Source organism: Orcinus orca, chromosome 4, assembly GCF_937001465.1.
Source record: "Orcinus orca chromosome 4, mOrcOrc1.1, whole genome shotgun sequence".
Lineage (NCBI taxonomy): Eukaryota > Metazoa > Chordata > Mammalia > Artiodactyla > Delphinidae > Orcinus > Orcinus orca.
Window position 1 is genome coordinate 150,556,232 of NC_064562.1, and position 15,842 is coordinate 150,572,073.

Genomic DNA, 15,842 nt, shown 5'->3' on the forward strand with positions numbered 1-15,842 from the left:
GTGCGAGGAGAGATGCTGGTGACAGGGCGAAGCCGTACAGTGAGGCTGTGCAGACTGGCTGTGTCTGGGCTTGCTTATGCAAATGAGTTGCTAAAATAGGGGGCCTGAGCTGGCTGGCCGTGTCGGGTGCCTGGGGAAGAGCGATGCCAGCTAGCATCTTCCAGGGCACGATTCTAAAGGCTTTATGTAGATTTCTTCCCCGATCTTGTCAACTGCCTAATGAAATAGGGTCTATTATTGTCCCCCTCTTACTACGTGGAAATCGAGGCACAGAGAAGTTAAACTAGTCCAAGGTCCAACAACTGCTAGGCGGAGGAGCCAGGATTTGAACTTATGTGGTCTACCTCCTTATGTGGTCTACCTCTGCATTATTTTTTCCCCTTGTGTATTTTAGTTTTAAAACTTTTCTATTGAAGTCTAACATACATACAGAGAAGTCTAAATATTGTTGTATTTAACTTATCGATGATCACAAAGTGTAGGGTCTGTACTCTTAAGCACTCCAACAAGCCATGTTTGGCCTTTGATGTCAGACCCGGTTTGAATCCTGTTTCTCTTGCTGTGTGACCTTGGGTGTGTCACTCAGCTTCTCTGAATCTCATAGTTTCTTGGGTGTACTTGGCAGGCTTGTGATGATTAGAGCATGTGATAGCTCCTGGTATGTTTGGTGTTTGGTAAATTTTCAGTAAATTATTTGACTTATTAATAATTAAGATTATAAATTGTGTTGGCTTTGTTAAGTGGACTATCTTCCGAACCTGTGAGTTGCCTTCCGGTCACTTTACAGGTACTTATGATGATTAGTTTTGGTAAATATATGAAGCTGAAACATTTGGGGGTAGAGGGGAAACCTCCCCTGTGCACTGAAAGTCCTTAATTTAAAATGTCCCACCTGTGCCTTTTAAACATCACCACCTTTGGGCGGTGTAAGTTAAATATCTGTTCCTTAGGGTTGGGAAGGAGCCTCTGGGGACCCTCAGCAGTTTAACGCCAGTTTCTGCCTGGTTTGCTGATGGACGGAAACTTACTGAACTACATCGTGTTGAGTTCCAGGTGCCTCAAAGTTGCCGTGCGCCCTCCAGAGGAGTATATTGGGCTTCTAGGAAATTCTTTTTTAGGATTGTTTTTATCCTAAAGAATAACTCTTTTAAAAAAACAAACTACTTTTCTAGTTGACTTTCCTATTCTGTGGTTTTTTTTTTCTTTTTTTCTTTTGGCTGTGCCGTGTAGCATGCGGGGTCTTAGTTCCCTGACCAGGGATCAACCCCACCCCCTCCCCTGGCAGTGGAAGCGTGGAGTCTTAACCACTGGACCGCCAGGGAAGTCCCGACTTTCCCTTTCTATGTAATGCACATTAGTGCATTATTTTAGGCCGCTTGTGCAGCAGTGGAAAGAGTAAGCACCTTAGTGTAGGCTCCAGGTCAGCCCCAGCAGGACCACTTCAGTCTGCGTTCCATCTGCGCCTCAGTCTTGTCTGTGAGATGGTGATGACAGTGTCCTCAGCTCTGGGGGTTGCTGGGGAGGTTACATAGATCATAGATGGTGGGTGTGGACACCGAACACAGTGCCCAACGTGCAGCGTGCACCGGTGAGCAGAGGCAGCTGCTTGTGTTAACTGTTAATGCCGAGGCGCCTGAGATCCAGAACGTCCTATGCCTTTCTCTCCACTGCTTGAATTAAAAAGAGAAAGAGACTCACAGTGGTTGGTGCTTGTGAGCCCTCTACACAAATGTCTGATTCTCATGGGAGATGTCTCATAGGTCAGTGGGTTCTCCTTTTTGTTTGGTCTAGGCTTGAGGTGAAGGCCTGAGAGAGCCACTCCTGTGGCGAGTCTGGCGGTCCCACCAGCATCCTCACCAGGAAACGTGAAGGACCCCTGAGAGGCCTTCTGGAGGGTGATGCAGGTGTTGGAGAGAGAAGACTCAGGTGGGACCCTCCCTGCAAGACCTTGGGCAGGTTGCTGCCTCTGGTTCAGCCCAGCGTTGTTCCCACCTGTGAGATCCTCTTCTTTCACGGGAGGGATAAGGATTTGAGGAGGTGCTTGATGTCTGCATTAGGGCTGTAAGTAGCAAAGCTTACCAAGGGGCTTTGGGGTCACAGACTTGGGCTCGGGCCCCAGCTGCTGCCACGTGAAAGTGGAGACCTGGGCAAGCTGTGTGCTTCAGTTTCCTCCTCTGTGCAGTGGGGGTAATACGTGGCGCAGAGGGCTGCTGAGGGCTCTGGCACAGAATGGCATGTTAAGAGCTTAGAACGGTGCCTGGTCCTCATGAAATTGTAGTTTTATGGTGGTGCTCTGGTGTTGTCAGGACTTGCAGACCGAGTTCCTGCCCTCTGGAAACTTTGGATCTGTGACAGATGGGCCCTCAGGCCATGGCTGATAGAAAGGGGCCGTGTGCGCCTGACTCTTAAGCGGCAGGGTATGGCGAGCAGCGGCAGGCCTGGGTTGACAGGAGGCTTGGCCGCGAAGATGAGCGCACCCTCCGTGGAGGATCAGGGAGAGTGGCGTTGTCCCCGTGCTGATGGGGGTGCGAGGGGGCTGCTCTCCTCCGCGGTGTCCAGAGGGGAGAGCTGGGACGAGGGAGGCTGTGTATAGCACGCGCCCCGTGGGCAGGAAGGAGCCACGGGAGAGGAGAGGAGTGCAGAGGATGTCTGCATGGACGGGCAGAGCTGTCCCTCCCTGAAGTCACCAGTGAGTGGAGTTTCTTCCCCTGGGACGCTAACTAAATCATTTAGTTTTGGTTTCATAAACTGTTTCTTTCATTTATGAAGACTTGGTCAAGACTTAGTCCCATTACTTTTTAAGGAGGAGAAAATTAAATTGTTGCTTCAAGATGGACTTGTTTTCCAAAGCCTTATTCAGAGTCACTGGCAGAGCTGCTCTCCACTCTCTGACTCGTATTAAACTAAAGACGGGCCCCTGGGAGTGAAGGTTGTTTCAGTCTCTTGGGCACTTTTCCTCTTTGCTTCCTGCAGAACTCAGTTTTGTGGCAGGTAAGTAAAATTCAGGTGGCCTTGCTGCCTGGAATAAAAAGTCTTCGTCTTACCTGTGCGTTATGTCTCGTGTGTTTCTCTCCTCCGGACGGTGACAGCTGCTCATCATCAGACTTGGATCTGGTGCTGGGCTGTGCCCGGGTGACTCTGAGAGCCCAGGTCGCATGCTGTGGCGGCCACTGTGCAGGGGGTCGTGTGAGACTTTGGGAAACAACTGCAGAGGGAAATTTCGTTTTACTTTCCTGAGCCGTCAAGTGTTGACAGTGTTGGTCGCCATCTAGTCTAGCAGCGGATACGGTGCACAGGGCGGTCACCGCTCACTTGCTGGGTCTGCTGTCTGCACGCACGGCTGGGAGCGCGATGGATTTTCTTCCTCTTCTGTGACCTCCCCTGCTCACCTTGTTCTTGAAACACAACCCAGCTCTCAACAGATGTTTCTTGGATGGATTGCCCCTGAAACCTGCCCACAACTAGAATGTAGTTGTCAGTAATAATTAATTCAGCAAATAGAATTTTTTTTTTTTTTGGCTGCACTGCGTGGCATGTGGGATCTTAGTTCCCCCACCAGGAATCGAACTTATGCCCCCTGCAGTGGAAGCGCGGAGTCTTGACCACTGGACCGCTAGGGGAGTCCCGCAAATAGATTTTTTAATCCTTAACCATGCTAGGCATTTGACCAGGCAGTGGTATCCAGAAACTGTTAGCATGTGCCCGCCTGAAGCTTAGTCAGGAGCCAGGGGAGAGAGATACGGAAACTGCTGCAGGTGGGGTGTGGCCGCAAGGAGCTCAGGAGGAAGGAGGGCCTGCAGCCTCCTGGGGGAGTTGAGAAAGGCTTCTCAGGGGAGGTGCTGTGTCTCCTTGTGGCACACGCTCCCAGATCCCCAGGGGCGCTGATGGCAGAGCTGGGGAGAGTACCTGCGGCAGTGGCGCAGGATGCCTGGGTGCTGAGAGAGGTGAGGGTGACGGCATGAGGCTGGTGTGGCTTGCAGGGACGGATCCAGAGGGCCCTGGGCCGGCTTGGGGAATTTAGGCTTACTCTGTCTTTAGAGAACGTGTGATTTGGAGGCAGGCCATCCGCAGCTGGTCTCCTGGCTGGCTTCCAGAGTCCACCCTGCAGCCTCTCTTGGAAGCACCCCCTTTGTGCAGCCTCCCCCGGCAGGGCCCCGTCGGAAGGCAGGTGCTCTGGCATGTGGCTTCTGGTTTTATGGCACTGGTAGCACCAGGTGAAAGGGCTTGAGGACAGTTGGTCTTGGCCCTTACGGAGTTTGGTCTTAGAATATGGTGCAAGGGGAAGTACTTTTTCCCTTTTAGGTTTATTTCTCTGAAGGCTGTTCTCTGAGTCTGTTCCTCAAGTTTAAGGAACTTAAGCTGGGCTTGGAACCATCGGGGGCCCCAAAGGTCCCTCAGCTTCTCCCTAGAAGAGGCCCTCGGGCTTCTCTCTGTGGCCCCAAGGCAGAGGAGAGAAGACGGAGGACGAGGCCACCACCAAGCGGCCTGGGACTCTGTCCGACCTTGTTTCTTTCTTCCCTGTGCTTCCATCTTGGCGACTCAGAGGAGAAGGGGTCCTTGGGTTCACATCACACACTTGTTCCATGTTGCTGCCTATTCTAGTGTCAAAATTTCAGTTTAAATTCATGGGTTTTTTTTTCAGGTACTTAGGCTCTTTATGTGGCTGGAGTGGAGGAAATTCACAATTATTGGGCACCTACCGTGTGTCAGGTACAGGTGTGCTGGGGCTTCATCAAACCTCATTTCCTTTATCCTTAGCCAGCCTGTGAGGTGTATGGTATCGCCCCCTTTTACTCCTGGGGAGGAGGGAAGTTGAGGCTCAGAAAGGTTGAGCATCTCGCCAGCTAGTAAGTGGCAGGGCCAGAATTTCAGCTGGGGCTGTCGGAGGGTCTCGGCTCTGCTTACTGTGAGTTTTTCCTCTTGTGTTTATGCCTTGTTGCTAGTTTGACCTGTTGGTGTGTTGATGGTATTTGGATAATTCTCATTACCTTTGGCGTTGCCAAAGATTAGCTCTTAACTATGTGCTAAAAATGTTTCTTACTGGATTTTCCTCTTAATTATAAAAAAAAAAGTAGGACTTTCAAATTGGTATACAGATTTATCTTCCTGTGTCTTCCTGTCGTGAATCCTGTTGTTTCACATTATGGTTTGGTTCGGGAGTTTTCCCAGCGCAGGGTTCCAGAGACAGTTTGCTGTGGCCTTGCCTGGGAGGAACTCCTGGCTGGGGACTCAGGGTAGGGGCCGCAGCCCAGGAAATTCAGGGCAGTGTGAACTGCAAAACAGTTAAGACAGGTTCCCATGTGGTGAGGGGAATGCCCAGATCCTTTCCGAGGATGAACTGAGTTTTTGCTCTGTAGGTTAGGGAAGCACTTTATTTTGTGCAATACCTTTATAATCTCATTTTTGTATTAAGCTGTAATTTTGCTTGTAGTTTTGTTTTGGTGTAGTTCTACCTTCCAAGAAAAATTGATAACCAATTAGTACGACACCATGATTAAATAATCCTTCCTTACTCACTGGGTCATATTTCAAGTTTTTATTCATAGTTCAGTCTATTTCTTTCTTTCTTTTTTTTTTTTTTTTTTGCGGTACACGGGCCCCTCACTGCTGTGGCCTCTCCCGTTGCGGAGCACAGGCTCCGGACGCGCAGCCTCAGTGGCCATGGCCCACGGGCCCAGCCGCTCCGCGGCATGTGGGATCTTCCCGGACCGGGGCACGAACCCGTGTCCCCTGCATTGGCAGGTGGACTTTCAACCACTGCGCCACCAGGGAAGCCCAGTTCAGTCTATTTCTGAATTCCGCAATTGAATTCATTCCTTCTTATTTCTGTTTTTGCTCCAGTGCTGTACTGTGTGACTGGTTCCTTCCATGTCTGGGAGGGGGGGAGATTACCCCTCCCCCGTTTTCTGCTTTTAATGAATTTGCTTTGGCCGTGTTGACAGTGAGAGGCAGACCAGGCTTCCTGAAGGGGAGCGGGAAGCTCATTGCAAAAGCTAAAATAACACCCGAAAGGGGGTGGTTATCAGTGTTACTGCCAGGCTTCAGACCTTCAGCTGTTTGCTGTTGTATGATAGCAGCTGCTAACAGTGCCTGCGGTGGGGGGCGCCTGCTGAATGCCTTTCTCACGGCACTTTATTTAATTCTCCCAAGGCAATCTAGTGGAGTTGGGATTAGAACCCAGGAAGGACTGAGCCCAAAGTTCCCTTCTTTATGTGGTTTCTGTTCGATGGATCAAATTTAAAGGCACCACCAGGTTTCTTTAGTTTTTGATGTTTTAAAAGGACAGGAGAAGGTAATGTAACAAACCCCAGGGTTCTCAGAGCACAGGGGACTGTGCTGTCCAGGCTGATGCACCTCCTACCCCAGTCTTAGGCCAGAGAACCATAGGCAGGGCCTGTGTGTTTACTGCAGGTTCATGGCCTTTATTTTTTCCTTTATTGATCATCCGTCTTCACTGAGCCAGCCTTCTGACCTGGGTTTTTATAACCCCAAACTATACCATTCATCCACTACTATGGCTTATTTTGGGGTCAGTCCTATAGATCCCAGCTCTGCGGCTAAATAACAATGTGATCCTGGACCCATTTCTTTTTTTTTTCTTTTTGGTTGCCTTGGGTCTTTGTTGCTGCGCGCAGGCATTCTCTAGTTGCGGCGAGCGGGGGCTACTCTTTGTTGTGGTGCATGGGCTTCTCATTGCGGTGGCTTCTCTTGTTGCGGAGCACGGGCTCTAGGGCACAGGCTCAGTAGTTGTGGCGCATGGGCTTAGTTGCTCCGCGGCATGTGGGGTCTTCCCGGACCAGGGCTCGAACCCGTGTCCCTTGCATTGGCAGGCAGATTCTTAACCACTGCGCCACCAGGGAAGTCCCATGGACCCGTTTCTTGACCTGAGCCTCAGTTTCTTCCATGGTAAAGGGGATAATATGCCCCGCCTTGTAGACCTGAGTAAGGTGACTAAAACATCGTGGAGACCCATGGCTAACTTGAATGTGTTTGGGGTCATCTCACTGCACATGGCATACACAGTTCATCTTCTTTTCTGTCATGAGGAAGGCGTCTCGATTTCTGTGCTGTCTCAGATCAAGTTGAACCTTGACTTATGTATGGGTTATGAATTCACATACTTTTGACAGAGGTATCCTGTTTATCATTTAAAAAAACGTGGAAAACAAAACCCCTTCTCTCTGCCCGGCACAGCCCTCACACTCCCAGTGCTGTCCTGAGGATCGCAGATGTGACTGGGGGCAGTGATGGGGATGATAAAGATGGTTATTTTATGTATTTTTACCCTAGGTATATCCTTTGTTTGAATTATCTTCCTGTTGTTTTATATCATGATAATATACGTTAAAACTCTAGCTTCTGGCCCTGAATTAAAACTTGTGTATGTAGGGCTTGTTTCAAGGATTCCTCTTTTAAAAGGGGTGTCAGAACATTTGAACGTGCGTCAGAGGAATTGCATCTTTGGCTTTTATATTCACTGTCCTGATTTCCGTTTTGGTGTTTTTTCTAGTTTTTCCGTGGACCAAGATGACTGATGGAAACCTTTCCACCACTACAAATGGCGTAGCCTTGGTGGGCATTCTGGACGGTCGACCAGGAAACCACGTTCAGAACCTGCAACCCCTGAATCTCAAGGCACCCAGATCCCTCTCGTTGCCTGAGTACGGGCCCAAGCTGAAACTTGGTGCTTTAGAAGATCGGCACAGCCTTCAATCGGTGGACTCAGGCATCCCTACCCTAGAGATCGGCAACCCGGAACCTGTCCCCTGCAGCGTGGTCCACGTGAAGAGGAAACAGTCCGAGTCGGAGATCATCCCTGAGCGAGCCTGCCAGAGCGCGTGCCCACTGCCTTCCTACGCGCCACCAGCTGCCACCAGTGCCGAGCGGGAACAGAGTGTGCGGAAGTCCTCCACGTTTCCCAGGACAGGCTATGACTCAGTGAAGCTCTACAGCCCCACCTCCAAAACCCTGAACCGCAGCGACAATGTCTCAGTCTGCAGCGTGTCCAGTCTCGGCACAGAGCTGTCAACCACGCTGTCCGTCAGCAATGAGGACATCTTGGACCTCGTGGTCACGAGCAGCTCCAGTGCCATCGTGACCCTGGAGAATGACGATGACCCACAGTTTACTGATGTCACCTTGAGCTCCATCAAGGAAACCCGTGACCTACGCCAGCAGGACTGTGTTGATGAAACCGAGGAGGGGAGGAAATTGAAAATATTGGGACCATTTAGTAACTTCTTTACAAGGTAATGCCGTCTTTATCTCTCTAGAAGAGCCAGGTTATTCAGTTCAGACCAGTTGCTTTGTTGTTCTTGTCTGCAGTGTGTCCTGTGTTTCGTGCCCACAGAGCAGACACTGTCATACAGAAAATTATGCCGTTTCCAGTAGCCCAGAGTCCTGTGGACTTGTGCGGAGGACTGGTGATTCTGCTGTTCGATTCCTCACTGCTGGCTGTCACTTCTGTGTCCCTGTCACTCGCACAGTCTCTTGTCACTTCCTGGCCTCTGACCTGCTGTGGCTGAGGCTGACCTGTAAGTGGCCACTGTTACCAAATCAGCAGCCTTTGTCAGCTTTATCCTCCGAAGGGCCCTTTATGCTGATAACTTGAGTTTCTTGGGCCAAGCAGAGGGTGCTGGCGAGGGTGATATCGGACTTAGTAACTCCAGCCTCCTCTGGCACAACCCAGGGCTGGTATTTCTGGGTGCCCCTGGACGCGCGCCCTGTGCTCCTGCCTGGCTGTGCTCTTTTGTTCGTGTTCTGGCCCTGGGCCTGCTTCTGAGATGTGTGCTGTCACTGCACTGCAGCCACACACGTTCCCACCTGTGTTAGGACCAGGCCATCCACCCCACTCCCCGCGGTGCCCTGTCCCCAGGCGCCGAACTGGGATGCTGGCATCCCTGTGTCTCACCTTAAGCCCCGTGCAGCCCTTCCTACAGCCTCTTTTTTGTGCCCTCGTGTTTCCATTCAACAAGTGTTTTGTGTTTGCGTCCTGGGCTCTGCCCTTGACAGGCAATATGGGAGTAATTCGGTAGTGACCTTGGGTGGGCTTGCGGGCTGGGGGTGGTGGAAGTGGACATATCAGTCAGTCACATAGGCAAACGTGAACTCCCAAACTGTGCAGTGCCACAGGGAAGGGCCGAGGGCCCTGGAGACTGTGTGCAGAAGGGCCGTCTGGTCCCCAGCAGCTCTCTGGAGGGCCTGGGCCCAGGGCCTGGCAGGTAGGAACGCCGCCGTGGTCCACCTGGCTGCCCCTGTCTGTGCCCATAGCGGAGCCCGTGTTGGACACTTGGCGGTACGGGTGTCCCTTCGAGGTGGTGGATGTGCTGGCTTGAATCAGCCGGGGCTTCTGCGGCTGTGGGCGCGCACGTCCACTTACGGCTGCCTCGGCTCACGCATCGTCTGACGGTGGGGTCGTCTTGGATGAGCCGAGACCAGTCCTGAGTGAGAAGCTCTCCGATGGCGGCTGTGGTTTTATGGGGCACCTCTTCTCTCTGATGCACCCGCAGACAGGTATTGTGCTACTCCCAGGAGAATCCTGGCCCCAGAACTCAGTGACTTCACGGTTGCCTTCAGTGGGAGAAACCCAAGAACCGTGGGGGAGACCCACGATCCTCACTGAGGCCATAGCCCTAAAACAGTGCTGCTGCAGATCAGATCTGTGTGGCTGAACTGTTCCCTTTGCTCAGATCAGTGTCTTCAACTTTGCCTGTTGATGAATACCGCCTGGGTGCCTGTTAAATACGGCTCTTCAGGCTCCATCCCAGAGCTCCAGGATCAGAATCTCAGGGGAAGGGCTTTGGAGACAGGTTTTTAGAATCATCTGAGGTTCTTGGCAAATTTGGGAAACCTTGCTCGAAAATGGGGGTGGCTGGGAGACAGCATAGAGGAAAGAACTTAGCTTTGGAATTCAACAGATCTGCACCCACATTCTAGCTGTGTGACCTTGAACAAGTTACTTCACCTCTCTGAGCTTTCTCATCTCTAAAGTAGCGTTAGTAAATAGCCTAGCACACGATGCCTATTGTGTTGTGGATTTATTGATACCGTGTTTGTAGTCTTACCTGCATTGTTCCCATCGTCATTTGCTTTCTGTCTCAGCTTCATCATCTACAAAATGGGTATGATGAGGCCTACTCCTGCGGTGGTCAGGGAGACGAAGTGGGCTCACACGTGTGGACCTTAGTACGGACCCAGACAGAGTGAACGTTGCAGCGTCAGTTGCTTGTTGTGATGGTCGTGACTGCGTCTTGCTTTGTCTGCTTGCCTTTGTCTTACTGTCTATGTTGGAGCCTCATTTCCTTTGAAAGGAAACACCATCAATTACTGCAGATTGTTTCTTGAAAATCTTTCTCCGCTTTGTGCCACAGAAATCAAATGTCTCCTCGTTGTTTTATTTCTTAGTTCTTATCTCCTTCCCCTCGTCTTGATGACTGTGACATTATTATTGTGAGCCATTATTAAGTACCTTTGGGAAGCAGGTGGCATATTAATGGCAAGTGAATCAAGATCTGTGATATCGTGGGCCACGTGTAGTGAATTTTTTTGTCCTGGAGTCTTAAGTGTTAGAGAAGAGTTTCAGTCCATAATTCCTTTGAGAGGAAAACGGGGGGTTCTGTGCAAAAATGTCTGGAACCCACTAAACATTTTACAGGTGAGTTTATAGGCAGGGCCTGGCACACAGCAGGTACTTCGAGGACGGTGGACCGTGTGAGTTCTTGTTGAGGGCAGGGCTGCGGCTGGAGCTGGTCCTTCGTGGTTCCCAGCCCAGGCTTCTGAGTCATCCTGTGTCTCCACTCTGTCCCCTCAACCCAGCGACTCCCTTGACCCTCGTGCCCGTCTGTTGTCCTTGTCCTCACCGAGTCCACTTCTGGGTTGTAGAAAGCAGTGTGGGCGGCATTGTGGAAGGCCGGTCTAGGAGAATGGGGCTCAGAGGAAGCGGTGGAGGTGGTCAGGGAACTTGGAGCCTGAGGGAGCAGACCTGTTGGTGAACCTGACTGCTTGATGAGGGTGGCCTGGACGAGTCAGGAGCAGAGGAGCGCCAGGAGGGCTGGCTGAGCCCGGCCACTGCCCCGCGGAAGCCCAGGCCCAGCTCCTGTTTGTGCCTTTGGCCCCTCCACATAGGCTGCGGTAAGCACCTCCTGTGGAGACTCCACCCTGAGCTTAGAGATAGTCCTGCCCATAAGGAGCTCCCTCCAGTGGGGGAGATGGACACACACTGCAGGGGTGGGGGGCACGAGTCTTGACATGGGGCTGTGTGTACACGTGTGTGTGTGTGTGTGTGTGCGCGCACGCACGCACGCGCGTGCGTGTTGGGGGTACCGAGGTCAGGAGCACTGGTTCAGGAGTTGGGCTGGCTGGGTTCCGTGTTAGCTGTCCTACTTAATAGCTGTGTGACCATGGGCAAGTTACTTCACCTCCCTGAGCCTTAAATGGGGCATAAAACTACTGTGCAAGGTTAGAGATCAAATAGGTGAAGCACCTAGCACACTTCCTGGCCCTCCGTAAGTAGTAGCTATCTGTGATTCTAACATAAATATTATCATTTCTAAAAAATATGTTTTCTAAAGCTTTCTCTAGTTCTTATCCCCATATTGTGCTTTACTTTGATCAATCCAGGATTGAAAAAGATCAGGATTTCTCCACTTAGGCTCTGTTGACATTTGGGGAGGGGTGAATCTTTGTGGTGGGAGCTGTCCTGTGCATTGAAGGCTGTTTAGCAGCATCCCTGGCCTCTACCCACTAGATGCCAGTAGCATCTTTCCAACTGTGACAACCGAAAATATCCTCAGACAGTGCCGAATGTCCCTGGAGGGCTGGGGTGGGGAGATGGGCAAAATCGCCCAACTGTCGAGGACTGCTGAGCTAGCAGGTTGTAAATGTTGGTATTTAATTGCTTCTTTGAAGGAAATTTACTAATGTTGTATACATATGTATATTTTTTGTTAAAGTCTAGTTAATTTATAATATTATATTAGTTTCAGTGATTCAATATTTTAATAGATTTACTCCATTTAAAGTTATTATAGGGACTTCTCTGGTGGTCCAGTGGCTAAGACTCTGCACTCCCAATGCAGGGGGCCTGGGTTCGATCCCTAGTCAGGGAACTAGATCCCACACGCCGCGACCAAAGATCCGCGTGCCACAGCTAAAGGTCCCGCGTGCCTCAACGAAGATCCCATGTGCTGCGACTAAGACCCGGTGCAGCCAAATAAATAAATACTAAAAAAAAAAAAAGTTAATATAAAATATTGGCTATCTTCCACTGATGTAATATATTTTAAGCAGGATCCTCATCTTTTTTTTTTGTTTGTTTTTTTTTGCGGTACGCGGACCTCTCACTGCTGTGGTCTCTCCCGTTGCGGAGCACAGGCTCCGGACGCGCAGGCTCAGCGGCCATGGCTCACGGGCCCAGCCCCTCCGCGGCATGTGGGATCTTCCCGGACCGGGGCAGGAACCCATGTGCCCTGCATCGGCAGGCGGACTCCCAACCACTGCGCCACCAGGGAAGCCCAGGATCCTCATCTTATATAGAAGAGAGGGACTGTGTTCAGGACTCCTCTGAGCCCGGTGTAGTGTAAGAGCCTTTATCTAAAAAGCTGGACAGCAAGTATGAGAGGAATTCAGTAACATGCTTGTTTTCCACAGGAGATAGGGCTGGGATTTCTGTGAAGCCCGGGGTTTAAGGCTACTCATCTGCTCCGGGCTGGAAGGTAGTAATTAGCTTTGATCACTTACACCTTCTTTTGTGCAGCCCTTTATTAAGCTCTCAGGAGAGATGACCTGAGTATCCTTTGCTGAGAAGCGATGCTTGAACTGCATCTGAAGGGTGAGAAGGAGCTCGCCAAGCGAAGACGTGGGGCAGAGGGGACAGCTTGTGGACGGCTGGGAGCCGTGGAGCCCCTGGGTGTGTTTAAAGGAGTGTAATGAAGCGTTTTTCCGGTCCGCTTCCCGACCTGGCTGAGAGGTCCTTGTGGGCACAGTCTGTGTCTGGTTCGCCCTGGCACTGAGTTGTAATTCAAAGATAGAGACAGAGGAGTTGGTGGTTCAGAGCCGGAGCTGCTCAGACCCAGGTTTGAACCTCAGCTCTGCCATTTTTGACCTGTGTGACCTCAAGAAACTTCCTTAATAACCTCTGTAGTCCCCAGGGTGTACTGGGTGACAGGGGGTTAATTGTGCCTCTTGTGAAGCGTTGATGTGGAGGTTAAACGACATCCTCCAGGTGAGGCTCTGGGCAGAGCACATACCCAGTATGAGCAGGTTGGATTCCTGGCCCTGCTCTCTGCTTTTGTTGGGTTTCCCATAAGATTTCACTTTTTTAAAAAGGGAGTGTGAAAAAACTTGAAACCATCTTTAGATGGGCACTTTGACTCAGTGGGAAAGTGCTCAACTAAAATTTTAGTTCCTGTACTGATCTAGGCATTTGGGATTTGACCATTTGAAAAGCGACATGAGCAGTGCTAAGGAACGTATCTGCCCCCTGCTTTCTTTTTTTTTTTTTTTTTTTTTTTTTTTTTTGCACTACGCGGGCCTCTCACTGTTGTGGTCTCTCCCGTTGCGGAGCACAGGCTCCGGACACACAGGCTCAGCAGCCATGGCTCACGGGCCCAGCTGCTCCGCGGCATGTGGGATCTTCCCGGACCGGGGCACAAACCCGCGTCCCCTGCATCAGCAGGCAGGCTCTCAACCACTGCGCCACCAGGGAAGCCCACTGCGCCACCAGGGAAGCCCCCCCTGCTTTCTTTTTAGGGAGGTGAGTTAGCTTACCAACAGGGTGGACGCACTTCAGAGACACGTGACAGCCAGAGCCCTTGGCACAGGGAGTAACAGACAATGTCCAGTGCCTGCCGGGTGCCATTCTCAGCACTTCTGAGGGGTCACCTTGCTTAATCTTCAACTGGCACACGAGGGAGTGCCGTGTGTTAGATTCGATGGGCTGGCTTGTTCATCCTTCTAGCGGCCTTTCCTGCACTGTGGAGCCAGAGAGTTAAGAATGTGTGTTTCCCAGAGATGCTTGCAGCCAGGGTTCTAGGCATGAATTAGGTCCCGTTTGTGAAAGATTTGAGGCCGAAGTCAGGCGGAGACCATGTTTCTTCCCCTTTTGGCTGTTTTCTGCTGTTTGGTGATGTCATAGAGATGTGAGGCTTCCCTGCAGCATCCTGCCTGTGTCCCTTTCCCGAATGTGTAGAGGCCGCGGCGGTGCAGGAGGTGGCTGCGTTCTGCATCCCAGGGTTGAGAGGAGTTGTGGTGGCTTCCTGCTCCTGTTGCATTCCATTCCAGTGGCAGTTCAGATGTGGCAGCTCCCCTGGTGCATCAGTTCTGTGTTGTTCAGGGAGCCGTTCCTGGGGGCCCAGTTTAGAGGTGCCTACCTCAGCCCTTACAACGATTTTGAAATCATCTAATTCCTTGAGTTAAATCCCTTTCTGCTTAAAATTCCTAGAGTGGGTTCTGTATGCTGCACTGAAAGCTGATGGATTCAGGTGAGTGCCGTAATAATTCTCATTTATAGGTGAGGAAACTGAGGCAAGAGGTGGTTAAGTAGCTAGCAAGGGATACAAAGATGATACGGGGTTTGGGACTCTGAACTTAGGTTTCTTTTCTGGAAAACAGAAATAAGTTCATGCTTCAAAGGATTAAATGGGGAGGAAATAAATGTACATGGATGGGAAGCACCCAGCACATGGCAGGCATATTAATGTCTAATTTATTTATTTGTTTATTTTTTTTTGCCTGACTGTAGTTTTCTACTGCTTTGACCATTTTAGAATTAGCATCAGTGAATTGAGGTATAACATTGTAACTGTGAATTTTCTGTAAAATGTGCTTGCCAATATTCTTGGTGACTTTGACCTGGCATTAGTGATATACAGAAAACACCTGCTGTATATCTGAGCTGCTGGGGTGTGTGTATGTGTACACACATGCACCGCTGTGATACCTGGACGGAGCGCTGGTTGGTGTTCTCTTGATCTCCCTGTTTGCTGGCGTGTGGTCTTGGGTAAGCCATCCACTCAGCCTCTCTGGGGCTTAGGGTCCTTGTCTGCAAAATGAGCTGAGGGCGTCCTCCTCCGAGTTGTGAAAATGAAAGGAGGGACCTGATCAAGGTGTCGAGCTCAAGCGCCAGGCAAGAAGATACGAAGATGGGCAGACACAGCTGCAGGCGGCTGTGCAAATCCCTATACTGTGCCGTGTGATGAGGGTTTGGAAAGAGATACGAGCACAGCAGCAAATGCCCTGGGGAGGTCCAGAAAGAAATACAGGGCTGACACGCCAGCAGGCCTTCGAAAGTGTCTTCCGTGTGCACAAGGTTGAGACAGTGTTTCTTTGTCAACGTCACAGGAGCAGGGAAAAGCCCAGCATTTCTGGGAAAGCACCGTAGCAGGAGGTGCTCAGGATGGAGAGCAGAGGTGGGAGAGGAGATGGAAAGGTGGGCAGGAGCTCATATTCGGCGGGGCCTTTAGGACCCACATTCAGGCTCAAAGCACTCAAAGCACATTAAGAGCCACACACAGTAAGATGCAGGTCTGCCCAGGAGCTGATGACTGCCTTGACAAGAGAGGGTTGAACCTGGTTAGAGGAGGGGCTCCCCTTGGGGGAGGGAGTAGCTGCCCTGTTCTGAGCACACACCAGGCACTTCACTCTCCCTCAGGCATGTGTTTCACAGCCCTTCGAGTAGGGACTGTGACCTTTCACTTGTCCAACTCCGAAGTCCCTGCTCTTTCTACGGAAGACACAGCCCTGCCCCTTGTCACGTGTGTGTCGTGATCAGAAAGGGGAGGGGGACTTGGGCAGGGAGGGCAGGAGGAGAGGAGGTGGAGACTCTGCAGGCCGGAGGAGCAGAG

General features: G+C 51.0%; 1 protein-coding gene across 3 annotated transcripts in view; it reads left to right on the forward strand.

The window, feature by feature from the left end:
- TBC1D14 (TBC1 domain family member 14) overlaps window positions 1–15,842 on the forward strand; it is a 103,232-nt gene that overhangs the window by 2,415 nt on the left and 84,975 nt on the right. For all 3 annotated transcript variants that reach the window (XM_004265149.4, XM_033419467.1, XM_033419468.1), the window contains one exon: window positions 7,511–8,249. In XM_004265149.4, coding sequence (XP_004265197.1) covers window positions 7,528–8,249 — 722 coding nt within the window. In that variant the 5' untranslated portion in view covers window positions 7,511–7,527. Of the gene's footprint in view, window positions 1–7,510; window positions 8,250–15,842 lie in introns of those variants that run through there.